Raw genomic sequence first — 27219 nt, 5'->3', positions numbered from 1 at the left:
GGGATTTCTTTTTTATATATGTGCTTCTGAACAAGGCTGTTTTTTTCTGCAGAGTGTGCACTTCTTTCAGCTCTGGAAGCTTTCAAAGGCCCTAAAGCTGTGGTAGGTTTATTTCCTGGGAGATCTCTTTTCATAGTGCCCCGAGCAGGATCCAGGTGATCGATTGCTCCTCCGCCTGCTCACGTCCTGCAGTGAATGTCTGCAGGGCTTCGCTCGCCAGTAGATCGCTGCTGATGGTGTGCACGCGTTCCTCACCCAGAGGATGCCAGCCTTTCCGCCCTGGTGCACCTCTAAGCCATCGCTTTTGGGATCTAGAGGTACAGTTAATAATGGAGTTATTGAGAAGATAACCTCCGTGTCCCCCAGTGGTACTAATTTATAATCAGGTTGCCTAGAAATGGGCTGACGTAGAAACCTCTAAATTACTGGTAAGAAGCCATTGAGAATCCTTGAATTTGGCAAATGAGTTAATGAATAAGAAGATGGACAGTTGGCAGGTGGTACGCAGCATCCTTTTTGCCTTATGCTGGTGGAATTTTCTTGTTTTCCTGCAAATGTTTTAGAAAGGTACAGGGGTTAGATCCTGTCTTTATGAAGTCCCTGCAGTGATCCCAGCTCTTACATCTGTTCAGATGGATTCTGAGGCCTGTAGTGGTTCCAGCGTTTGATACTAGGTAAGGTAACATGCCATGGTTTGTGAGGGTAACAAAGACTTTTTAATGAGACCTCAATATATCACTGTCTTAAATCTGGGACAGGAGTGACAAGAAAACTAATTTTAAATACAATTTATAAAAGTGTGTAGAGATTAGTAGATTGTAAAGAAAGATTTCACTCTCTTGTAGAGCCGGGTTTGTTTCTCATTCTTTGTAGAGCGCTTAGCCCGGTGCTGCCCCAGATCTCGTCTGTGACTTCTGCAAGAATACATGCACAGAATAGGAGTAGCTAGGGTTCCTTTTTTATTTTTTTTCCTCTTCATTTTTGTTTTGTTTTATTTTACTTTTAATTGAAGACATCAGGCGTGTTTCTGAGGATGTCAGTCGTGACCAAGCCAAGATGAATACTTCCAGGAACTGTGTAAAACTCTGAAGAACAAGGCAGTGTGGTAAACCCACTTGTTTGGCACCATCAGCTATGGTGGTTTCCAAAAAGGTGGTTTACTGAAATGCTGTCATTTCTGCAACTGAGATGCATGGATACAGTACCCTGCGACATGTCAGAGCTGACATTTGGGATTTTCTATTCCAGTGGCTTGCAGCCATTTGTGCTCTGTATACATACGAACCAGCACCAGAATTTCACAGCTGGGTATCTGACTGTGAGCTGTTCAGTGGTGTGCAGGCAGTTGCCTTAGCCTGATCCTGTTTTCACGTGGGATGAATGCTGTGTACTTCTTTTGAAAAAAAGAAGAGCGCTGTTGAACTCTGCCAACCTGTAGGCTCTCTTTTTTTTTTTTTTTTTTTTTTTTTTTTAATGGCGTGGACATTTCACTGGGATTGGGCTTTAGATACTTATTCACCTAGATGCTCCAACACCTGGCTTCTGGCCCTCAGTCTTAGGAGTCATTGCATTACTTACATGTAATGGAAAACGTTACCTTGAGGTTCAGACGTTAGCTGTGTGCTGATGCAGCAGCACCTTTCGTACTCAGCACTCCGATAATCTGCAGCACTTTGATGTGGATTGCGGTGCTCATCATGTGTAGCAGCGGGGGCACAGGCAGCCCTTTGGACCAGGGTAACGATGGGGCAGAAATGGGGTTTCAGACAGTGTGGGACTATCACCAGCACAGGCCTCGACAGGAGACAAATGTTCCATGCAGCACATCAAGCGGCCACCGGGCTGTAATAATATTTTGGTCCAAACAGTTCTGGTCTGGCATCGGACCAACAGCCTACATTTCATTTTCAATTCACATAACTCGTTTCCCTTATTATTGCTGCATGAATCGAATGTTTTTTGCCTTAGGAAGCTTTTGGCAAGGTATCCCCTTGTTGCATATGGTCCTTTCCCTCCCTCCGTCTTGGTTAGAGAGCTGTTTCCCTTCCACAGGCTAGCTCCCAGCGTGAGGCTCCCTGGGAATCTTTAAGAATTGGGACAATCGCTTAATTGGCACATTGGCTTCCATTTGAGTTTGCCAATTAAATGAGTTCAATTAAACCAGAATGGATACTGTAGTTTTGGCAGTAAGTATTAATTTATAGCAATCATTTAATTTTTGTTGGCGATGCTATAGAAGCAATTGTTTCCAGTTATGTTTACTCCAGTTTACAGTGCGTACAGTCTTGCAGTACAGTGTCAGTCTGGGAGAAAAAAATATAATTTCTAAATTTCTGTTTTAGAGTTTTGTGTATGCAGCATTTAGAGGAAAAAAAAAGATATAAAATTTGCTAAGGCTGGATGAGTAAAGTTTACTGATCACCGTGTCCACCAGTTTGAATGCACCCTGCTTTTGCATTTTGCACGTCTGTTTATTTCAAAGTTAATCCAATGCGCATCAGTAAATAGAGTCTTGCTAAGTAAAACATTTGGGTCGTGTATTTACACACTACCACCTGTACTTCCTCTTAGTCGTGGAGGATAATGGCAGTGAAGAAGACAAAGGTGGCACTGGGGTGTACTAGCTAATTTTTTGAATGCTCCCAGCAGCCCTCTGCCAAATTGCATACGTGTAGGAAGGGCTAAAATGCATTAATGCACGTTAAGCACTTACGTCTGGGTTTATTAAGGCATCGGGGAGCCCCAGCACCCCCGTTAATCATGCCCCGTGTAGACGGCCGTGCTCAGTGGCATGTCTGGTATCAATAGTGGCTGTGTGGCAGTGGAGGCCGGCTTTGCTTGGTCTGTGAATGACTGGCTTGAATTTCCTGGGTTTTAGGTAATTGAATTTCAGTTTCAGATGGTTTCACATCCCCATATCTTTTATAATTATCACCAGTTTTCTGTTGGATCGGGCTCGGCTGGTTTGCCTGGTGGTGGCAGCGTGCTGGTGATGCTCTGCAGGTTGCTGTGGTGACGCCGATGTAATTAGCCCTGCAATCAGCCTTTGCATCCCCATTTCGGTGCTGGGAGGAAGCACGAGGTGAGCTCCGAAGGCTGGATTATGCTGTCATGACCCTCCGCCTCCTTTCCTCCCACCCAATTCCAAAGATGATCTCTTTTTACACATTTTGTTGTTGCAATGTAAGAAATGCCACATTTGTTTGAAATGTACTTATTTAGGGGGATAAAACTTATAATTTATTTACCTGTCAATCACTTTTCCCTGTCTTTTTTTTCTGCTCTAAAATGAGATGGAACATGCAGGAAGGGAAAGGAGTTTCTTATTTATACTTGTGTTTTTTTTTTTAAAGTCAGTATTCATTGCCTCTCAGTTACCATAACGTGAAAAAAGACGGACCAGGTTTGAGCTGCTGTCAGCAGATCGCTCAGCAGCCCCCCTCTGTTCCCCAGCCCCGGCTTAGCTCCAAGAGACTGAGAAAAACCTGTCAGCACGTAGCTGCTCTTGCTAAAGGCTGTGGGCAACCCTACGATTCAGCCTTCTTCGTTATACAGCGATGAATTACTCCCTAAAAATTGGTAATCTTTAGCCTGATTTTTGAACTCATTCCTTGCTTTCTTTGCTTTGAGGTCATTGCAAGAAGGTTTGTGATAGCTGCTGTAGGCCTTGCTTTTTCCATTGAGCGTGGCTTTAAAGATTCTGTCTCCCTAGAAGTGAGTGTGTCTCGTTCAGTTAATTTTCCTCAGCTGGTGTTGTGGGATCCAGAAGCTTGTGGCTGTGACCGGGTTGTGTGAGGATGCGCAGCCTCCCAGCAGCTGGCGCCAGGGCTGGCTTGTGTAGCTGCAGACTGAAATTCACTGTGGTTCTGGATAGCAGCAGCCAGTTATCAACTCCAGGGTGTCCTTTTGGGACTGGATGATGATGCTCAGTGGCCTCAAAGAGTCCCAAGGCCTCTCTTTGGAGGCAGCTCCCTGCCAGGCTGCAGGGGTCTGCCTTGGGACAGTTGTGGTGAGCGAGTTTCTGGGATGAAGTGCTGGGAAGGGGATCACTGCGATAATCTCGTTTAAAAATAATCCCCCTCCAAGAAGGTTAGTTTTTCTCTTTCTTTTCAGTCCGTATTGTTTGGGATTGTAACCACTAAAATAGCTGCTGCAGTGCAAGGAAGTGGGAGAGAGTAGCCAGGAGCTGAAGGATTGGGGCTGGAGTTTAAAAATGTGGCTTTGCCTCTTCAAGCCAGGCTACCACGAAACTCTGCCCTCGGTGGCAGTGCTCCTGGTGCGCCTTCTCCTCTAGGCAGTGTAAGAAAAGGGGAGCTTCAGGGTCTGCGTGTTCTTGATTTGCTCTGCGGCCTGTACTGCCAGCAAGTAGTTTCAGCTTGAAAGCGTCTGAAGTTGCTCTTTGGCGTGGTTTCAGAACCCGAAATGTTAACTGTTGCTTCTTGCTTTGTGGCACAACCTTTTTCCTGGTATTTGTGTGTGGTGAAGGGGCTGCCGTCAGTTCCCCAGGCTGAAGGGCAGCGGTGTGCTCCAGCTGTGTGCTCCTGTAGGGATGTCTGCCAGCTTCGTCACGCTTCTTGTCTCTGGGCATGTGTTCCTATACCTGCCTCTTGTTTTTGTCTTAAGCATTGACCCTTAGGGAGGAAATCCCTCCTTTTTAGCTAATAATTTGATGAATGCAGTCTGACATCCTTGGCGGCGAGGATTCCCACCAGCAACTCCTGCTGAAGATCTCCTTGGTGCTGTGAGCAGGATGTCACCGTTCACCTTCCAGGCTTTCCTGACCAGAAGCATGTGCAGCCCTCTCGTAGGTGATGCCGTGTCCTGGTCTGACCTCCCCAGGTGACACAGGGCCTTGCTGGAGCCCACTGTCACCTGGGGTCTGCCAGCATCGTCCCTCGGCACCCTCACCCCGCTGGAGAAGCGGCCACAGCAGGGCCACCTTCCCTGGTGGCACTCGAGCATGGCTGATGAGCTGACTTCTGCTCTGCTGCCCAGAAGTTGATGGCTGATAGGGATGGCTTTAGGGGATAAATGGCACGCTACAAATAAGCCCATTCCTCATGTTACTGTGTTATTAGAAGGGTTTGCAGAATGAACATGTCGTATACCAGTCGTGTGTTTTATGCTGTTGGAACCAGCTCTTCTTATAAACCGAGCCCAAGTTGGCTTGGTTTACAAGCATAAACATAAATTCATGTTAACTCTATGGACCTGGTGATACATTGGGGTTAAATGTCAGGCTGCTGTTTTTTTCTGCCTTCCCAGTCTTTCTCCCACTGCAGTGGTAAGTTCTTTGGTTCCTAAGCCGATTTATACCTATAGCATAATGTAATGTAGTGTTGTTATTTGCACAATCACTGAATATGGTCAGGGGACTTGCTGGAGTGGCATTTGCTAGTTTGTGCCTGACTTAATTTCTGTAGTTTTTTGTGCTATGAGAAATTGCATTCTGGCATAACAACCCAAAGCCCCGCTGGTCCTTGTGTAACTAAGCCATGATTAGGATCCTTCCTCCCCTTGTGAAACAATAGACTGCAGAAATTGTGTACCAAGCAGGGTGAGGGATTTGGGGGTTGTTTTTTTTTAGCCAACAAGGAACTGGAATCAAAGTATTGTGCTCGTTGGATGTTCTGTTTTCTCTGGCTTTCTTCTAAAATTTATTTTGTAAGCTGTACAGAAGAAGGACTCTAACCCTGGCTGCCTTTCCCACGCATATTGTATGTGGGATTTTTGTTCTTAAAGAAAGTACATTCCTTAGCCAGTATACCATTATGTGGGGCTCTGTACTGTACCACTGCAGCTCCCCAGGCTGAAACCTTTGTGAATGGTAATAAGGGGCTCACTGCTGCTCGCTATAGAGTGTCAAGGCCAAACTTACATCTCACAGGTAGTTATCATGCTAATGCTGTCCTCAGTGGCTAACCATTCATATTTGCTTGGTGCATCCATTTTTGCTTGGTGCATGCCATTTTCTGAAACAAACAGTAGCTATGAAAGAAAACACACCAGTGTAGGGCTGCTTTGCTGGCACTAACTGCCCCTTGGGTGCACATCATTCATCCGCAGAGTCTGTGCCCGTCCATGCATCTTTTTAAGGTCCACTTAGGAAATCCTGGTGTGACATAAAATCTGCCTGCTTTGCAGAGGTGAGTTTTGTTCGCAGTGGCAATAGTCCTGCCCAAGGAGGTTGGTGCTGCTGCCAAGTCGCTTACTCAGTGTCTTGGATTCCATTTACCAAATTAGCTGCTTTACATGTGAGCTGGGGAGGGTTGGACCCACGTATCTGTGAGCTAGCACACTTGATGTGAAAAACCAGTAGATGAATGGTTAAGAATCTGTGCTTTGTTCAGTCCAGGCTGATCCTTTAAACTATGGTAAATGGATGCCCTGGACTAACTCCACTGTAATGCTAAAGCTCAGGAATGAGAGGTTTCCCTTAATTTGCCAGCTCATGGCAATGCTTAAAAGTTTTTTCTTATTTTTTTCGCTTTGGAGGGAAAATGTTGGGAGCAGAAAAAACACATCCTGTGTGGTCTTGTGAAAGAGAGTAATTCACTGTTAACTGTGCCATGCAATAAGTGCTGGCTAGAACAATTCAGCATTGACAGGGAATGTGGAAAATGGAATTAAATGTCCTAAACTCAAAAAAAAAAAAAAAAAGAAAAAAGAAAAAAAGAAAAATTAAAGTATCTTCTTGATTGAATGCAGCTTTCTTAAATGTGGGATTCAGAATGTGCCCAGTCGGTATTCAGAGTTACCATACTGGTAACACTTGTCATTCCTTCACTGACTTTCCTCTATCACATTTCCTTGTTTGCCAGGAGACTTTAAACGCAGGGTAACTGTTTCTCCACGCACTATAGTCCCCAAGCTGAGAGCTAAATTAAAATCTCTGTGCTACCTCTAATTACTCCAGCAGCTCTGGCCTTGAGCTATGCCTGCACAGAAGCCAGTCCTGCAGCTCCCCTCTGGCAAGGCAGAAAGGGTTTTTCATTTATCCTTGCAGCCAGAATATAGAAACTTGCACTAGGTAAGGAGCTAAGTGATGATGTTAATTAAAAAATAAAAACAAAAAAATATATAGAAAATGTAAAAACGTCAACTTTCTCATTCTGAAAACCACTTCTGTGCCCTTTTGTTGGCACTCAGGTTGCTGCCATCCATCCCAGCACGCTGGGCCCGGTTTGTGATGCTGCACGAGGACACAGGTGGGTAGGTGGCCCCCTTGGCTATGGGAACAGGGGCTGCCCTTGGTTTTCAGCTGTGTACAGGCTCCAGGCAGTTATTAAATGCGCCAGTGCTGCGCTCTGTTGATCAGACTGTGAATAGCACGGATGCTAATTCTTAAGGTCAGCTGGGAAGTGTAGCGTCTGGAGGGTCTTGTCTTTTTTTTTGCTTCTTCAGTAAAACTGCTTTAGTATAATGGGCAGATATTTTTGTTTAAGATGAGCTTGTCAGACCTGTGCACACAAATCAGGTGCTTATTCACTTTAAATGTGTCCAAATATCTTATGCAGTTCTGGAAGACTTAGCTGCAGTGTGTTAAAGCTGCTTGCAGTGACACAAACGTCCTGCATGAAATCATTTCGGAAGCTTGGTACCTGCATCCACTAAATGAATCATCAGAGATGATTTTTTATATGAGAGCTTGGCAAGTACTTGTATTTTCATCATACTGCCACTGTACCTCTGACATTTTTTGATGAATGTTGTATCTTCTTCAATTGCTGTACGTTTCTTCCATCCAAAAAAGCGACCCAGTTACAGGCTTCCTGGACTCAGGTACATTTTAATCCTTTTAGGGATAATGCTCAGGCAGATGAAAGCTGCAGAATTGGGACCTTTCATTTGGAATTACTTCTAACAGCTCGGACATGGGGATTTTATGTATAGTGAAAGTATTTTGCCTTTGCTTTGTTGATTTGTTTGCTGTGCAGAACCAAGGTTGTTGTTATTTTTGGCTAGTCCTGTGTGAAGGCCGGAGCTGGACTGGATGACCCTGGCGTGTCCCTTCCTCTTTGGGGTATTGGTGTGATTTGATAATCCTGTAAGTAAGGAAACCTTCTCTCCTTGGACTGTGTTAGTGGCTGCAGAGGCCAAGACAAACTGTCTTTCTTCTTCCATCCTGCTTCGGCCTCGCTCTTGAACAGCGATTGGTAAGGGCAGGGCAATGCTCATGGAGCCATCATCCTTTAACCTCCTCGTGACGGGAGATGTGTGTAGGACAGCTTCGTTTTAATGCTGCAAAGTAAGCTCTGCAGAAGAGTTGATGCCTGTGTGCAGCTAACCAGCATCCGAGGTTGAGAACAGCTGGCGATGCCCCTGGGGGTCAGTGGCCCACCAGGCACCGAGTGGGACCCCAGCGGCCTTCATCGCGCATGAGGAGCACCCCCTGCTCCCCACAGAGCAATGGCTTCCTGAAGGAACCTTTCTGCTTCCTGCTGTTCTTCGGTGACGTGAAGCTCCTACACAGCTTGTCTTCTTGGAAAGCTCCGGTGATGGCTTGTTGGTTTGGGTTAGGTTTAGAAAGAAAATCAAGGGGAAATGGGAATGATATAAAGGAAAGACTGTCATGGAAACCAGGCAGCGTTTTGAATCCGCTCTGCCGTTTTTAGCAACAAGGCTGTGTGCTGAAGGAATCCAGAACAATCTGGTCTCCTTAAGCTGGTTTGGGTGAGAGACTAATGATAGGAAGACACATAAATGTTCCTGCCTGACTAATATTTATCCTTACTTTGTGTTAACCTTGGCTACGAGCAAATTTCCCCCCTCAGAAATCCCACTTGGATCCTGTAGCCTGGCTTAGGCCTCGAGTTGTACCGGTCGCTGCGTGAGGCGCGTCAGGGCAGCGCTGGGTGTTTGGGGTCTGCAGTCCCTGCAGGAGGGCTCCCACCCCCTGCCCTCAGGTTGCCCAGGGCCACAGCCCACCCGGTGTGTCTCTGCTTGGGGGTCTGCTCTCATGTCCTTCTGCTGTAGGATCATGGCCTGGGGCTGCCCCTGCAAGCTCTGAGCAGAGCTGTTGAGGATACAGGTGTGTGGTTATTGAAGCGTGTTGTCCATGCCGTGCTGGATTCAGTGGTTCTGTGAAATTAAAAGCAAAGCTCTTTGAAGACCGAGATAAATGGGGGACATGAGAGAGAGGCAGGTGGGGAGAGGGGGATTGTGGAAATCATAGTGCTGTGGAAAACCATTTTACCAGTTATACAGGATCCTTGGAGCTTGGTGGGATCCCACCCTTCCTTCTCTTCTTGTACCTCCCAGTGCAGGTCTGAGGCAATGGGCTTTGCCTAGGTTCAGTGTTTCCCCATTTGTACCAAGGTAGAACCTGTGTCGCATCTTGTTTGATGGACTGCTTTCTTCAGTTTTTTGTGTTTATTCAAATTGTGTTATGTTTATGGAAGTGAGGGAATAAGGGTTGACATGCTTTCTGATAAATTCAATCAGACTTTTAGGAGAAAATCCCTTAATGTTACGCTGTGCAGTTGTCAGGTATAAATTATTTGTGACTTAAAGTTTTGTGCTAGAGAGCGCAAAGCTGAAGTTTTCCAAATCATGCCTATAAAAGACCAATAATTTCAGACTTGGATGCTTACAGCTCGTCACCCTGGTTTGTGACAGCTCTCGCATTCCCAGGAAGTTTAACAGCGATGCTTGGAACTGCCCCGAGTGCCACAGGTGCTTTGGGGACCCTCCTGCAATCCCCCAGCAAACAGCTGGGGTGACCTGAAACTGGAATGGCTGTCCATTAGAAGGGTGGGACGGACAGACAGACAGACGTCCTCCTGAAACTGCTTAAACTCATTAGTGGTGCCTGCTTGCCTCACAGTTGATGTTGGTGCCTGTTACAAAATACTGAAGATCTCAAATGTTGTCCCAGGTGTTACTGAAGTGGTGCAGTCTAGCCTGCGGTAGGAGGATATGTGGGTTTGGGGGAAGCTGGTGGAGCACGGTGGGGCTGAGAAGCCTTCAAGCGTAAGAGGAGTGTGGATAGAGTCAACAGGCTGCGTTCTGGATCACGTCCTAATTTGTTTACCAAGTTTGGACCAAAGCAGATTGATTGATGCAGCAGTGACATTAAGCTGTGAAAATTGGACTGAATAATTTGCATGAACAGATTTGCTCTGCAATTACTAGGTTTCCACAGAAGAGTGATGCATGGAAAATAAGGAAGTGAGAAGCAACTGATGATGTTAGCTAGCTAATTTTCAGATGTTAGTAATTCAGCTGTTTCAAAATGATTTTAAAAGTTAAATGACTGTGACACAAAACACAAAAGACGACAAATCTCATTTTGGAGTGTTTTGTTTGTATTTTGAGAGAAAGGTAATCTAGGGTGACATTTTGCTTGCCAGGTTTTGGATAGAAACAAGTACAAACTAGTGGTGAATACAGCGTGCTTTTCTGTAGCTCTGTATCTATGGTTTAGACAGAAAGTAGCTGCGTTTCATTTTGGAGCAATATGGTTTATAAAATCGCACTAAATTTCCTTCTTCATTATCTAATCACCAAGTTTTTTCCTGTGTTCGCACCTCATACTAAAGATTTTGGCTTACACAAGATCACCGTTCTGCCTGTTTTCCTCAGCTGTGAGTTCTGGGAGATGATGTTCTGCGACAGTCCTGAGAGCTCAAATCTAATTGGAAAAGCACCCGCAGTTAATGAGTGTACCGCATCTCATTGTAGTCCATGTCAATGGACGCGTGCTGCTGGAATTGGGAGAGGCGGATATCTCCTTCCAGCAGGATTGGACATAACTCAATCGGGAAGGAGAGTAGAATACAACTTTTTAAAAGAAATGCTGGCATTTAAGTCTCCCGGAGGTGTGAGTTTTGCCTACGCTGCTTTGAGTCAGATCCAGGGTAGTCTCTGCCCACTGCTGCAAACTGGCTTGCAGCCCACGTTTTTCTGTCAGATTTGTTTAACCATTTTTATATCCCACCAGCTTCTACTGCTGATGGAGAAGAAAAATTATTTTTCATCCTACAAAAATTCTGTTCCTTAGAAAACTAAGGCAAGCGCATCCAGCTTTGCCAAAAAGCAGCTTACAGGAATGGCACATTTATTATTGTAATTACTTATTTTCTTATGTAAAGGACCTGTAAGGTTTATTAAAATGGTGATCCTCTTAATGCTGAAATTCGCAATGAGACTCTCAAGTGTCCTATTACACACTGAAGTAATTGTGTGCTTATAACAGTCAGTCAGCCCAGGAAGGGTTTATTTAAGGATGTAAATATTGTCCTTGTTTTCCTTCAGTGCGTGGGCGAGCATGTTCTGTACAGCTGTGGGACAGCGGAGCTGAAACATTGCTTCTCTTCAGGGCTGTGACAGGCACAAGTGGGAGAGTGAGCATCCTCACCTCGAACTCGTCTGAGCTGTCAGAAGGGGAGAGCACGGCCGGCACTGCTGCAGCATCCCTTTTCTGAGGAATTTGGCTCAGAAGGGAGAACTTGTGCTCTACTCAAGTCCTGCCCAGGCACAGTGATGCTGGCTGACGAGTGCAGGTGTCTGCAGTGCATGCCTGCACCTGAGCCAGGGCCACCCTGGATTCCCTCTGTCAAGGCAGAAGCAGATACTCCTGCAGCTCCTAGTTGCTTTTCCCTAATCTAGGAGAAGAAGAAAAATCAATTCCTGACCCAAAGTGCCTGTGTATCTCTAGTGACTATAAAGGTAGCCTTGGGAAGATAGACAGCTGTAGCTGTGCTCCTCGTACATTTTTGAAGTTAAATGAGATGAATCGCTCCCTCTAGCTCTGTTGTTGTTAGTTAATGAATATGGGAATGGCTTTGACTTACTTCAGCTCTTTGTGATGTGGTGAAGCACATGTAAATTTGACCCAGGTCAAGCTAAAAGGAGAGCTTCAGGGAGGGCAATGAGAGGTTCTGCTATTGTTCGCCCTGTAGGAGGGCAGCCAGCCTGAACTGTGGTTGTCTGACTCTGAAGTCTGGGGGGTGAGGACCGAGTTGTGCCCATAGCTGACACTGCGGCGTGCAGCTGGCTGTGTTGTGCTGTCCAACAGCCTGCCCACTGATCGTCTCCATTCACAGATCCTTTGGTAGGCAGGGTGAGAGGCATTGGCACTGATATTCTGGATCAGAGAAGTCTGTTCACTCCTGTCATTAGGAAATGAGTTTCATGTAATACCTACTTGTACTGGGCCCCCAAGAGAAGGAGTTCTGAAGTGACTCTCTTCTTCTTGCTTGAGCATTCATTATTCTGGACATTATTCATGTTTCGCACTGCATTGTATAAAGCAGAAAAACATCCTTCTGTGATCTGTCCTGTGCTCGTTCAGCTGGTCTCACCCGTGCCACAAATGAGCCAACATCAAGGACCATATTTTACTCCTCTTGCACTGTACAGCCTGTGCTGATCTCCTGGTTTGATCACTGGTTCCCTTCATGAAAACCTTGCCTAAAACCCCTTATTCCCTAGAGCTTAGGGCCTGCAGCAGCACAGCGAGAGGAGCGCATGGTGCTCATGTTCCACCTGGGGTGCTGAGTGTCTGCCCAGCACGGCTCACGGCTTATGGAGAAGCAGCTGGAGGAGGGAGAGGATGCAAAAGCGTGACAAAACAAATGAAAAAAGAGAGTGTGGAGTTGTGGCCTCACCAAAGTAAATGAATTCTGATGAATTTTAATATGTTCATGCACTTGTTCCAGTAGTTTCAAATACCTTTTTTGAAAGCTCACCTCCCACATATGAGCAGCTCTGTTATTAACTTGATTTTCTGCCGCATGAGCTATCCAGCTTCTTCCCCTGCCTGAACGCTGCACAGATGTTTGGAAAAATCGGGTACTTAAGGAGGAGTCCAAGGATGGAGTTTAGGAACATGTTACACACCTACGTCTGAAAATCTCTTCTTTAGAAACCAGAAAAAGTAATTAATAAAATGCTGGATCTCTGGAGTTATTAGCAAGGCTCTACAAAACAGCTGAGGAAGAGATAATCATATACTAAGTTAGAACCCTAATTTCAGTTTTCTTTTTCTCCCATGTTTAAGAGGCAGAAGTATAGCTTCTACCACAAATGAGGTTTGAGCTATGGCCACAGAATGCAATCAATTTTTAAGTTCTTTTTATTGATTGATTTGTTTATTTGTTTTGCAGGCAAGAGGTGCAGATATCCCTGACATTTCAGGGGAGTTGCCACTTAGGACTTGTGGCAGCACAGCAAGTATGAAAGTGAAGAATGTGAAAAAGTAAGAGCACTGTTCTTTCATTTTCCTGTATTTGTTGGGCTTCTAGTTTTGATATCCTGGATTTTAGCTGTTGTGCTGGAATACAGCTAGGGCATTTGGCAACCATTTTTGTTAATGTCTTCATCAGAGCAACCAAAATTATAGAATCATTTAGGTTGGAAAGACCTCTAAGATCATCTAGTCCAACCATTAATCCATCCAAACAAAGTAAATTATAGTTAGTGTGGTCTAAAACTGGGGACATCAGAGGTTTTGTTAGGTCTCTTGCCCATTTTGTGCCATATGAGCAAAGCCTGTTTAAGTTCTGAACCTCACAGTTACTGTATTTTTAAACTTTTGTAATTTCTCCCGAAACCAATTCATTTAAATATATATATGTAGGGTGGCCTATATATATTTTTATTTGTGTTTTACTCTTTTCCTTTTTTTTTTACATTCTGCCCTGTTCCTCTTCACTGAGTGGGTTTTGCACAATTTTTCTTTTTTAGGGGTATTTTTTACTTCTCTGGTTTCCCAGATTTTTTTTTTTTCTGCAAGCTTAGGCTCTTTTTCTCTCTCTTTCACACTCTCCTGGATAATGTAAACCAGCTTACTATGTTTGTAGCTAAGGTTTCAAACCCCTAACCTGTAAAGAGGTTCAAAATTAATCGATATTACTTGACTTGTCTTTGCTAAGAGTGCTGACTTGAGGACCAGAACTCCCTAATATTGATTGATCTGTGCATTCAGATCACCCCTCTGTAGTGCTCTGATGCTGCAAGGGAAATGGCTCTTTGTTCTAGTGTTGAGCAGCCAGATGCTGTATCTCACTTCCCACTTGTATTCCCGTGGGAAGAGAGAGCTAGATAATGACAATCTCATTGGCTCACCACCAGAAATATCTATAGGAGTCTATAATAGCTTCAGCAGAAACGAGAGCATGTTGCAGAGCCAGAGGATCTCCCCGTCAGCCATCACTGTAGCTGGAGACACTTGGGAATAATTATGCCTCACTTTTGAATTTTAAAAAGGCAAAGGATAAATAGCGTTTGTTCTGCACCCTCAGATACATCAACCCGGGACTGATGGGCTGTGATGCCTTTCACAGGTAAAGTTCTACTTTCCTATGTGTCTCGTGTAAGGCTGTTTATTTGCACTGCAAAAATGCATCTGTAAAGGTAGAGCGGCTTGTCCCTGCACCATTTCTTAAAGATGTGGGCCTTGGTGTTGATAAATTGCCACACAGTTCTTTAAGGATGCAATGATAAAAGCCACTTTGCAATTTAGTTTTCCTTCCTCACTCAGTTCCTTTCTCCACTGTTTCGGTGCATCACATCACCAAACCCCTCTGTTCCCTCGGCTTTGGGTTGAGAAGCTCCTTATTATTTTATATGAGTAACTGCATTTTATAACAGTGCTTGATGCTGAGCATGGTGTCAGTGATTTGCATCTTATGGTGTGCTTTTGATGTGCTTCAGGTTATCCTTTACAAAAGGTCATTTTCCGAAGATGGCTGAATGTGCGCATTTCCATTACGAAAATGTGGACTTTGGCAACATACAGGTGAGTTTCAGTTTTCTTTTACATACAAAACATCATTATGTTTGTCTGGCTACCAACTAACCTGCTGGGGGAAGCTCCACTGAGGTTTATTCAGTTTATTGTGAAATGTTAGTAATAGGAAGTTAAAGCAATAGCATCTCTTTCTTTGCAGTTGCTTCTGTGTTCAGGGCCAGAAGCTGTCCTCAGCTGTGTGGCCACCCCTTTGAGGCTGGAGAGGATTTTATTTCCACAGGATTTGGCTGATGTCACGGTTTTAAGACTCCATTAAACATGCATTATTGAGCTGTCTGTAGTAACTGCATGCATATTTTTTAGCTTGTGTGTGTATTTTTAAACAACTGTGTTGTGCATGTATTTATGTAAATATAAAATGTTAATTCAAATTTACTGATTCTCTTCGTGTTATCCGAGCTCTGCATTGTGCACTGCAGCAGCTGTGTCATCAGAATGCAAGAAACTGCTAGTCAGCCTGAGTTGCATTTCTAGAAGTGTGCAGGCTTTATTCCTTTGTGAGCCATCCATCAGAAACATAGGCAGATGCATTTTTCATTGAGGAGTACCGGGGAGGGTTGAAAACCAAGAGTCACTGCTAGTTTCTCATAAATAGGGCACATCTTGTGCTGCACTTTCAGAAACAGGAATGCCTCCAGCATCTGCCAGCCTTGTAGCCGAAAAGAGGTTACAACCTTTTCATTTGTAAAACATTTCCTGTAATACAGTGAATTATTTACAGCTTTTCATGTTTCTGCACCTGACAGTTTTGCAAACAGAATTATGCACCCTTTTTTTTCTGTCCTTAAATTCTGACTGAGAAGGTGTGCTCTGGAATTCAGGTCCTGTTCAGGATTCCTATGTACTGTTACTCACACTTCATGGCTCTAAGTAGATCCACTATACTGAGCAGGGGCTGCACATATGTTGCAAGACACGTGCACATACAGTAGTTACGTAGAAATTCACATTGCTGACTCAAAAGAACCATTTCAGCTGTGATACATTCTGTTCCACCCCCCAAAAGCTTTCCAGTCTTACCTGAGAAGCGCAAAACCCTGTTCTTTCGCAGTTAAGGTAATGATTGTGGCTGAAACAAAAAAGAAGGAGAGAGGTACTATCCCCAGATGTCCCCAAGGCTCGGTGAGTTAGACAAAGCAGTGGCCTCAGGAGGACACCAGAGCAAAGAGCTCAGTGCTTTGTCAGGTCTCTGGGAGGGGGCTGCTGACTCACAGCAATCCTCGGGCTTCTGAAGCAAAGCTCTGCTTCTTTCAGTTCCTGTCTATAGGAATAGTGTGACTAATCTGCATCCCTATTTTTGTCTCCTGGTAATTTTCTGAGTTGACATCACAGATCTTTCAGTCATTTCAGGGAGAGGTTTTATGTGGAGTAGGTGTTGAGCAGGTTTCTGTACACACGGGGATGGTTTTGGCATTCTGCGATCCTGAGTTCTCCTCTCCATCAGTCAGAGAGGTGGGTGCATTAGCAGACCTCCAGTGCCATGTGCATGCTGCAGAGAGATTACAACCTTTGCCTGTTGCTAGTATTTAAAGGATTTTGAAGACAAATCATTTATTTTGTGGTGTTAAGCATTTCTTGGCATCTTTTAAGGAGGGCAGTGGGTACCTGTATGGTTGATGTGCTGAGTTGTGTGTTCTAAAGGGGAAGAAACCAATTGCAGAAATAAAATCCCAGAATATGTTCTTTACAGATTTTCTTCACGTTGCTGTGCAAAGCATGTGCTGGTGGGCAGTTTGCACAAGCAAGAGCTGGTGCAGTCTGGTGCTGTCTGCAGCTTCCCGTGCCCCTGCTCAGGTGTGCTCTGCGTTACCCCTGGCACAAGGCAGGACACCAGCGGCTGTAACCAGAGCAGTGTCTGGCTGAAATACCTGGGGAGGAATAGCAGGGGAAGAAAAAGCAGTCCTGGGTGTTCAGCTGTATCTCAGTGTCTGTGCAACAGAGTCAGAAGGATGGTCAACAGCCGCGCGGGAGGCACTGGTGATGGGATGTGTTGGGGGCAGCCAGTTGTGTCTTTTCTGCTGCCTCTGAGAAGCCCTACACAGAACTGAAGCCTTACTCACCCAAATGTGCTCTTTGCTGTTTGTGTGCCTAAAGCCAAATAAGTGCTTAAACAAGGTGAATCAGGCCCTAAATACCAGCTCCGTGCCTCTTGTTCTTCCCCTTTTCTAAGCAAGATTCCTGATAGATTCCCACGGTGTGGTTTCTTTTTAATAGGGATAAAAATATCATAAGAACAGAGCTCTGCTCCTGACATAGGGAAGAACAGAGCATTACAGTATTTCCTTAGGAGGAGAAGACCAGTATTAATGGCAAAATAAATGCAAGCTATTAATACAACAGCAGTATTAGTTTACAGTCTTAAAAATAGGTTCATATAGGGCTCATACATTTTAATCGAGTGGCTTTCATTGGTGGCTCCTTTGTGATAACAAAGTAGACTAGAGAATAGCAGTAGGATGAAGTGACTTGTAATTGACAGCTTGGCACCTAATAGCGAATTACCAAGTTGCATCTGAGGGGGTAGTGGGTGTAAACTCCTTTCAAAATCTATTCACTGTTAAAAATTTGCATAGTAGAAATGCAGCATTATCTGGCTGTGTCAGTAATTGTGTAATGCTGTCTATTAACAGCCTGGCCAAATTTCAGATTGTTTTGTAACGTTTATGTCACTTGTAATATGGTCTCATGCTGCAATTGGTATTAATATCTTGGCATTTCACCTCATGAGATTGTTTTAAATTAACTTCGAGATGTATAAAAAGGGGTTTGTTCTCCTCCTAGCACTGTGCTAACAAAACTAGATGCATTTTGGGAGGCTTTTCTCTTCAGAGATGTTCTGGTACACTGCTTTCAACAGCCACATATTTTACCCTTATCTGTGTCTGGCCAGCAAGACGCGTGTTGCATGGGCAGGAAATTTCTGGTTTACCAGGCAAAAGCTGTATTCATGACAAAGGTAGCTGCTGTCAAAGCTGCAGTTACAGGATGGGCTTTACAAATTGCATCAGTGCCAGAAATCCACTGGTATTCTGCTGAAATACTTCACATTTATTACTGCATTTATTTTTCATGCACGTATCATTTTTAACTTTATGACGAAAAGCCAGGTTCTGCACTGACCGTTTGTTTTGGTCTGATGCCGGGTGAGTATTTAAGAGCTTTGTTGCAGGAACAGAACTGTGGTTCAGCCCTCTGTGGTCTGTGTCCCCCAAATTAGATGTTATTAGGCCACAGCTAGGCTGTGATTACTCAGCGTTGGTTAGGTCGGTTCTGCTGCCTGCCTTCACTCTTAAGGTCTGCTCTGCCTTTCCACAGCTCTTGGCTAACGTCCATCTGTGATGCCTCTCCTGTCTGTAGAACATCCAAATCCAACCAATTAATATACAAAGTAGACATTGCTTATGCAGGTATTGCTGTACAGAGTATCCTAATGTTCAGCTAAGCACTAAAATACAGGGTTGGAAGTCCTCAGTGCCTCTTTCAGGTCTTCTTACACTGACATTTCAGAGTACAGGTAGGCAGGAAACCTCACTGCGTGCTTAACTTCAGAAGTGCCTAAATCATCCCAATGTGACATAGCATGCTCAGAAGCAGTTTCACAGGTAGCCTCTTAAATTTAAACGTGATTTCAGTGTGCTAGAGGGGGAGAATCCCCTCCCTTGTACTTCTGGCCTCACTGCTTTTGGTGCATCCCAGGGTATGTGTGCGCTCTGGGCTGTGAGCGCACACTGACAGCTCCTGTCCAACTTCTCATCCACCAGTGTGCCCAAGTCCTTCTCCTCAGGGCTGCTCTCAATCCAGTCATCCCCCAGCCTGTTCTGGTGCTTGGGACGCCCTGACCCAGGTGCAGGACCTTGCCCTTGCCCTGTTGAACTTCATGAGGTTTGTGTGGACCTGTTTCTCATGCCCATCTGGGTCCATCTGGATGGCATCCCTTCCTTCTGTTGCATCAGCTGCACCACTAAGCCCGGTGTCATCTACAAATGTGCTGTTTTTGTCAATAATAAAGATATTGAAGAGCACCGGTCCCAGCATGGACCCCTGAGGGACACCACTCGTTGCTGATCTCCTGGACATCGGGCTGTCGACCACAGCTCTCCAGATGCAGCCGTCCGGCCAGTTCCTGGTGCACCAAACATCCTGCCCCTCAAGCCCCTCTCTGGGCCATTAATACGAACAGGAGAAACAGTGGCCAGGTATTCGCCAAGTGTCTTTACTGTCTGCCAGAAATAAAGACTTTGTCTTCACGTGAAACAATTAAGGAATTATCTTCAGTTGAGAAGATTTTAGTAATGGAATATGAGAGCTGATGAATTCTCCGCTTCCCAGGTGATAGGGGTTTTTCAGGGAGCAAATAATCAGTAAAGCAGAGAAAGTGCTGTAATGCACATTCATATCGCTTCAGCTATCTTGCCTTTGGCACGGATTTACCCCTTCGCACAGCATGGTCTCTGTCTCGCTGTGGTTGTGTTTGTGTAGCTGCCTTCTAAAAATAAAACCCCGTCAGAACAGGACTGGATTACGGCGCATGGAAGATCCTCTCCTCCTTATCTGTTAAGCCCTGGCATTGCAAGTGATAGGAGCATGTTATCAGTGGTAAAGGAAGTATTTGAAGCAGAATCACTTCCGCCGGTGGAGGCATCAGCTGCCAGGAATTCCTGCTGCAGCTCAGCACATTGTTTGCTGTTTGAATGCCTTTGGCAAGCAGCAGCCTTCCAGCCAAGACGCTGGGCTGCATTTCAATGGTGGCTGTGGTTTGCATCTGTAATTGCATTTTCCTGTCGTGTCTTAAGAGTTAGAAGCATTGCAAAGAGCAGTTCAATTTTCTGATGCCTTTTATCAACAAAGTCTGTTGAGAAGATGTTTTGGGGGGTCTTCTTCTTCTGGTGATTTGTCTTTTTTTTTCTTCTATTTAATAATCCTGTGGGGAAGAGGGTGGGGAGGGGAAGTGTGCTTGTGAAGGTCTCCCTCTATTAATCATACAAATTTATTTTCTTTCCTGTGATGGATTGTAAAGGAAACAAAACTGGGAAAGCCTGCCCAGATGCCCTCCTCTGGAGCTAACTGGGGTGCTTTAACATGTTTTGTCAATGACTAAAGGCCGAAACATCTTTGCACAGATCAACCACAAGCAACAGGAATGTCAGTGCTCCCTGACCTGTGTCTGTGTGGGGTCAGACAGCTCCCATCTCCTTCCAGCCATGATTGGAAACGAAGCCTGCGCCCTGCCGCCGGTGGAGGAAGGATTGTTCGTTCCCTCAGCTCTCCTGTGGGCATGGCAATTTCAGCATCTTGGCTGTCATGGCCAGCTGCAGGCTAGAATGTCTTCATTTATTCCACCCATTTGTGAAGTGTTTAAAGAGGGAAAAAGTATTTATTTAAAAAAGTGAAACATTAAATAGCAGTCCTCCCTGCCTGACTCGTTCCCTTGAAAAGATGGAAGTGCATAATAAAATCCCCCAAACTGGCCTGATTTTTGCTGTGTGTTCATGCTGTGAAAAATAATTTTGCTTGGTTTTGCTTGGTCTTTAAAAACATCTGAGTGGTTATGGCATGGTATACCACACTGAATACTACATGGTGCTCCATTTTAGCCTGCCTTCCATCTGTGGGTGCTGTCACTCTCTCCCTGTGCCTGTTCCCTTGTTCTGGCAAGTTGTGTCCCCTTCTGCTGAGCAAGGGCCCCTCCTTCTGACTGCCTTTTCCGTATGGTTTCTTTACCATCACCTTCTAAGTGGCAGGGGGAGATGTTGCAAGGGCTGCTCTTAAGGACATGGGTATAGAAAAACAACGATGTTCATAATGTGGAAACTGCTTCTATTAACTTAATAACTCCAGCCACAAATCCCTTAAAATTGGCACAGTCTACAGCCAAGATCAACAGATTTCTAAAATTTGGAGTCTCTAGGCGAAGCTTCTCAATGCCAAAAAAGTGAGGAAAATATTCAAGTAAGTTCACCTCAGTTTTTGGAATCATCTGCTTCCCGGTTCTGCATCCAGCTTGCCACTCAGAAAAATTCCTCCCTGGAACAAGAACACACCTGTGAAATTCCAGCTTGTTTGGTTTTCTTCCAGCGTGGATTTTAAAGTGGGAGGATGACTTCAGGTGTGGAAGCGTTGATCTCTCTCCACGATGCCTCACTACAGCTGCTGGCACGCTCAGTACTTGTTTTACGGTTGTTGCTGGCTGTAGAGCAAGCTAACAGCCTTGTTAGTGAGCTCTCTTCAACAGGCAGGGTTCACATAAATTGTCTACCACTCTGTAAAACCTGCTAAAAAAAAACTGTCAGGAGGTAATTTCAAGGCTAACGAGGGGATCAGCATCTTGTTGCACTCCTTCCTCCCCTTGGCTGGCGGATACCGGAACGATGACTTTATAAATCTGTTTTATCTTTTTTAAAAAGCAAAAGCTAATTTGTCTGCCATTGCTCAGCTGGCTGGTTATTGAATTGCCTTTCATAGGGAGGAAAGGTTTTTTTCCTCTCGGTCTTTCTTTAGATGAGCTCTGTCAGATTTCCTTTATTCTAAGGAAATTGAAAGGAATTTATTTTTACGTCTTTTATTTCAAGCTCATCATCATCAAAGTATATAAATAGAAGGATAGACTATAACCTGCAAATTATTGTTAAAAGCAAATGAGATTGTACCTGTTAATTCCGTTGAATTAGTATTGTTGTTACTTTTTGCTCCTTTTGCCTCTGGGTGCTTTTGAACATTTGTATGGGACGACTCGTGTCTCCTCTGGGTGTGCTTCACCAGAGCAGAGCCCAGCTGTGTCAAATGGCAAAGCGAGGGCACTCCGAGGGTCTGAGCATTGCTCACCTGGTGTGTTTCTGCTCTGTCTTATTGTAACATTAGAAAATAACCGTGCAAATTTGGATAAGCATTTTCTTTGACTTAAATACCTTGAGGCAGGCGATGTGCTGAGGACCGGCAGGCCAGGGTGGTTTCAGGGAAGTCTCTGTGCCCTTGGCTCTTCTTTGCAGCTGAGGATTTCTAGCACTCACATTTGAAAGCGGTGACCTCCTGCAGGAACCCTGGTTACTTTTTACTCCCCCTGCATTTAACGCTGAAAATATAGCAAACTTGTTTGTGGATTTTTGTCTTTACTGGTGCATAGTGGCTATTTGATGACATGAGTAAGTCTTGAAAGTGACCATAATAAGCCCAGCTGTTAGCTCTGGCGTTGACCCCTTGCCGTTTGCCACCATCATAAATCATCCTTAGCAGCATGTCACAGAACTGTAAAAAAAATTGTTTTAATTAGTAACTGGAGCAGAGTTGTTGGAAAATTTTCTTCCCTCAGGTTTAATGACCTGAAAAAAACACAGATGTATTATACGTATAATTAAAATATATTAAAAATTTAAAAGGAATCCATGTGCTCCAGAAAAGTAATCCCTATTTCACTAGTGTTTCATAGGCTGAAAGAGGATTAAAACTCTTTGTTTTATACACAATAAGCCGTGCTGCTAACAAGAGAAACGTTTAAATGAACCTTGTGTTGTGCTCACAGATCTGCAAGCATGCTGAGCCTGTGTGGTTTTAACAGCTAGAAACTTGGTATCAGTACAATCCCTGGGATTTCTAGAAGCAGAGGTGTGGTTTTATATGTGGAGGTTTGTCATGCCAGTACCAAATACCATTTGGACCATTTACGTGTTGTGTTCACTGTGCCTGCTTACAAAAAGGGAAATTTGTTTCGTTTGTGCTTGGGGGCCACATCTTGAGATTGTTTGATGGCAGTGTTGGCAGCTCAGGGGTAGGAAGTTGGGCTGTGAATTAGGAAGCTGTTTGTTCATTTATTCATTAATCAGCATCCCAGTGGAATGTGGGTGCCTGCGAGCTGTAGCTATAAGTGTTTGTCTTCGTGTCCTGGCTGAGAAGTGTGGGTGGAAGGAGGCGAGGGCTGCTTGTGAGGAGATCCCTTGCCCCATTCATCTGAGCATCCCAGGCGTGCTGTGGCTGTGGTGCCAGACACGCCGTGTGTCCAGGAGCTCTGTGGAGCTCCTTGTGCGATCTGCTTTCCAGCTGGGTTCCAGACCTGGAAAATCAGCGCTGCTTCCCCACCTGCTTCTCTCAGTAATGTAGCATGCGGCATGGCAAAATCAAGCTTGTTCTCTCGTTATAAAATCAGAGAAGAGTTGTCTTTGAGTGCTCAAGGAAAAGCTTGTTGCTGCTCTCAAACTTTGATGGTCTACCCTGAAAGGCAAGAAAATGTAGAAGAAAGCACTTGAACTAATGGTGTTTGCATACTACACGTGAAAATGTTTGCTGTACTGTGACAGGACTCTTAATGCAACACACATAGCTGTACGTGTACCACAGAGGATGTTTCTAGATCTGCTACGCTGAGACCCAAGTTTTCTTGTTTGTTTTACTTGCAACAGAGACAGATTTGTGCAGAAGATTTCCCGTGAACCTAAACTTTCCCAAGGGTCTGGGTTCAGACAGATTTTTCGTTTTAAATGGGTAAGCGTGCACACAGGCACATATTCTCACCCACGCGTACCATTATGTCTAGGAGGCATTTAAACATGTTTGTAGACTTTGATAGTTCTGTTATTTTATCCCTTGCTGTGGTGTGTGTGTGGAAAATGGAGGCTTCTGTTTCCTCCTGGGCATCCATACCAAAAAGCTCTTTGATCTCTGGTGAGTATTCCAGAGATATCAATTCCTTATTTCCTCTGCCTTTTCATTTCTGGCTATTGTGTCAACAAAACCTGCAAATTCAGGTTGTTTTCCTGGCAAAACAGTATAAAATTGAATGCTACCATTAAACATCATGTTGAAGCAGTTTAGCAGTGCACTTGTGGTTTGGGTTTGTTTGTTTTTATTTTATTTGATTTATAAAATACTTGAAGGAAGAAGCTCATGATGCTTGCACATCCTCTTCAAGATTCATTCTCCTAAAGTGTAGTTTTTAAAAATTTCTCTTTAAAATAACTGAAGAAACTTTGATTTTAGTATCTGTTTTTTCTTCTTTCCATCCTTCTACCATATGAATTAAAGAACCATTAATAGTAACTAAATAACTTGCTATGGGACATATTTTTAAGGTGCAAGACCTCTCCTATATTTCCCAGAAGGAGCTTTTATGAGAAGCTTGTTTAGGCCTGCATGCAAATGTTTAAAGCCCCATCAAGTGTTTTTCTGAATGACTGGGGACTGGTTTGTGAGTTGCAGTCAGAGCTCACACCTCTAACTGCAGAGTGAGCTTTTGGCACCATCATGCTCAGAATTATGTCAGTAATAATTCAGAGGAAAGACTGTTGCTTAATAGATAGCAGCAAACCCAGTATTATAGCAAGTTGGAAATGAAGATGTATAGTGCTGTATGCTTTATGTATGCTCAGGATCCGTGAACCTGCCCTAAAATTAATCCGGTTCTATTGGAAGAATGATGAAGCTTATAAATGTGGTTATAAAACAAGTTGCCTTCTAGAAAATCTCATTCTTGGGGTAGGTGATGTTGTCTGGTCCTGCCAATTTATGTTTAGATACTAACAAAAATTCTCGTGAGTTACCTTGAAATTCAGTGCAGCTGTGTAATTGCTCTTTACAGAGCTTGGGTGTTAAACTTATTTATTGCAAATATGACATGTCAAAACATTCAGTCTTTAAAGTGACTGATTTTGGACCAAGTTCCCATTTACCAGCTTGAAGTATTCAAACAACCAAAACAACTTCTGTTATTTTTACAGTGTGAATCCAGGATTTTACTTTTAAAAGCTAGTAAATTATTGACAAACTGTGTATGTGCTGAGTCCCACAGTAATTATAGGTGCAGCAATCCTGGAATGAACACAGATGCCAGTGGGAGCTGGAGCCTTGGGTTAGAAAGGATTTGCATGAAAGAAGAAGCGTCATATTGGGACAAGGGTGCTGCCTTGTTCAGGTGAGGGGAACTCAGGCTTCTTTAGCCCTAAGTGTAAGGCTCAAGAAGCATCAGATCCGGGTTCAGAGCCCACTTCCGTGCGACTTCTCTTGTGGCTCAAGGTTTGTTTTAACGCCAGGCCTTGCCATCTGTTTTAAAATGAAATAAAAATTAGATTGGGTTTGGAAACTCTTCTCGGAGAAGTGACCTCTTACTCTAGTGCATGCGTTTTGAATTATTAATGCATTTTAGCAGTAGCACCAGAGCTGTGATATGCACTTTGAGAACACCCGGGACAAGCTCTGCTGGTTTTTATTTCCCCCAGTACATGGTCTGCATTTCTTCCAGCTCTGCCAAGCCTCCCTTTATCCATCACTTTCTAGTTACTTTAAACTAAGTAGAGTTTAAACTAAGCAGAAGATCTTTTTAGAGCTGGTTTGTGTTGCTGCTGAATCAGAGGGCACAGAGAAGTTTTTGTCCTTCACTGAGCTGTGAATATTTTCCTTCTGCCTCTCCTGTCTAAAGGATTTGCAGGCTGCTAATAAAGACCCAAACACAAGTTCTGGTTGGGTGGCGGGAAGTGGGAAAGCACATCCAGCCTCTTAGAGGTGTCCGAATATTGCATTGGTTATAAAGACATCACCTCAACTGAAGATGTGCAGAGGATGAAATACATACCTGCACTGTTCGGAATAACGTCAGTGAGAAGCCATCAAGGACAAAGACATCTTTTGTTTTTTAAAAGGTTTAAAAATTATCTGCAAAGATGAAAAGGAGTTTTATGTCCGAGGTCTCAGATTACGAGGATACCTTTTTGGTTTTGAATTATTATTATTGTATTTTTCCTGTTACTGATCTGCAATATTATCATTATTTCTGTATCCGTGCTGTGGTTTGCTTGCCATTAGGTGTAGCTTTTCACGTGTAAAGTCACTTCCCGCTCAGACATGTCATAGGAAGGGAGAGCTCTGAGCACAAATGCCTCTGGTCATGTTCATGCTGTGAAGAGCACACGTGCTGCTGCCCACCTCCCTGCCTGCTGCCCCCTAAAACCAACGAACAATTAACAAAAGGATCATCTCTGCCATACCGCGCTTCTCCTTCTGGCGTCTCCTCTCAGGCAGCAGTTAAAGATCGGGCCAGACATGGCTGAGGCCTTCAAGCCTGCCATTAAAAAAAACAGGTAAAACATTAGGTTATTTTCAGGTTTTAAAGAAAAAAACAAATCCTAGAGTTCTACATTAAAAAAGGAAGATAAACTCTCACTGCAAGCAAGCACCAAAGTCTGTGCTGCGGGGTCTTTGTTGTTGCTTTGCGTTCTGAAGGGAAAATAGAGGATTTTAATCTGAATTTGGTTGCTGTGGGAGAAGACACAGGTTGGTAATTTCTCATTGTATGAATATTTGTGTACTACTTTAAGGGGTTTGGCTGCTTGATTTCTGCTTTTTTAGAGAAGAGGAAGGTTGCATCAGACTTGAAGATTTCTCAGGAGTAAGTTAAGTAGGAACTTTTTAACAGGAAACCTTCAATTAAAAGCAGGTCTCATACTGCCCCATTCGTTTTTTAACAAGAGAGGACTCTAAGCCTTTCTTACCTCTAAGATGGTGCCTTGTCCTTTGTTGCCTGCTGTGCTGCTGGGAGCTCTTCATGAGCAGTGAGATATTTTTAAGATTAATTACCCATAATTACTATTCACGCCCAGAGAGACCAAAAAATAATAGAAGCTTGTAATTGCAACTGATTTTTGAAGTCTGCTAATTAGGAACTTACCTAATTATGGCCACAGCTTTGGCTGTGATCTTTTCAAAAGTCAGGTAAAGCTGTGCTGGGGTTGGTCAGTATTTTGACCTGGAAATTTCTTGTTTTGGCCTTGATCTTGGCAATTTCAGTAAACGATGCTCTTCCTTCTAAAGTATTTCTTCTGTAGTACTCCAGCGCCAGTTGTGCCGTGGGCACGATGGCCAAGGGATTCAGAAGTGCCCCAGGTCCTGGTGTAACCAATGGGGGGCACTTAGCTGTGGTGTCATTCTTTAGGAAAAAGATGAGCACGATCTTCACATTGCTTCCCTTTCGGGTCTTAGACAAAATCAGAATCACCTTCTGCCTGTGCAAGTCTTGTCCCATGAAAAAGGGTGAAAGTCAGATGTCAGAGGCATTTGTGCTCACAGTGTTTCCTCTTGTGTGCATTAAGTTTACTCTGCAATTAAATCTGTACTGCTCTGAGGTGCTTTTGAACTGCCGGGGTATTCCAAAGGGGAGCTGTGATCAAGAATAAATCCACGTTGTGTAATGGAAGTTGCACTTCCTGAGGTCAGGCTGCACTCAGTAAATATGCTGCTGCACTTCTCCTCTAAAACTTTTTTGTTGGGCTGTTTTTCAGGGTTAGTTTACCTTGTATTTTCATATTTTGAGTCTCCTTTGATTTGGATGCTTTGTAAGATGCAGATGAAACAATTCCTACAAGCAGTGAAATGTGAATTATGTTAAAATAGGTGTTCCTTTGCTTGTTTCTCCCCTTTCCCCCAAGTCTATTGTATATTAATTTTCTGAATCCATCTGTCATTTCTTTGGTTGCTTAGGAATAGCT

At 44.1% G+C, this 27219-nt stretch overlaps 1 protein-coding gene across 8 annotated transcripts in view; it reads left to right on the top strand.

Moving 5' to 3' along the window:
* Positions 1-27219, top strand: part of ARHGAP32 (Rho GTPase activating protein 32) — a 265176-nt gene that overhangs the window by 107584 nt on the left and 130373 nt on the right. For 5 of the 8 annotated variants that reach the window (XM_084495627.1, XM_084495626.1, XM_084495630.1 and 2 more), the window contains 3 exons: positions 13110-13201; positions 14247-14288; positions 14659-14743. In XM_084495627.1, the coding sequence (XP_084351753.1) occupies positions 13110-13201; positions 14247-14288; positions 14659-14743 (219 nt within the window). Of the gene's footprint in view, positions 1-4043; positions 4090-13109; positions 13202-14246; positions 14289-14658; positions 14744-27219 lie in introns of those variants that run through there. The other 3 variants (XM_084495629.1, XM_084495633.1, XM_084495634.1) reach the window with 2 other exon arrangements.

The sequence above is a fragment of the Aythya ferina genome (assembly GCF_964211825.1).
Source record: "Aythya ferina genome assembly, chromosome: 22".
Lineage (NCBI taxonomy): Eukaryota > Metazoa > Chordata > Aves > Anseriformes > Anatidae > Aythya > Aythya ferina.
Note: the sequence above shows the minus strand (reverse complement) of the source record. Positions and strands in the feature narration are given on the sequence as shown.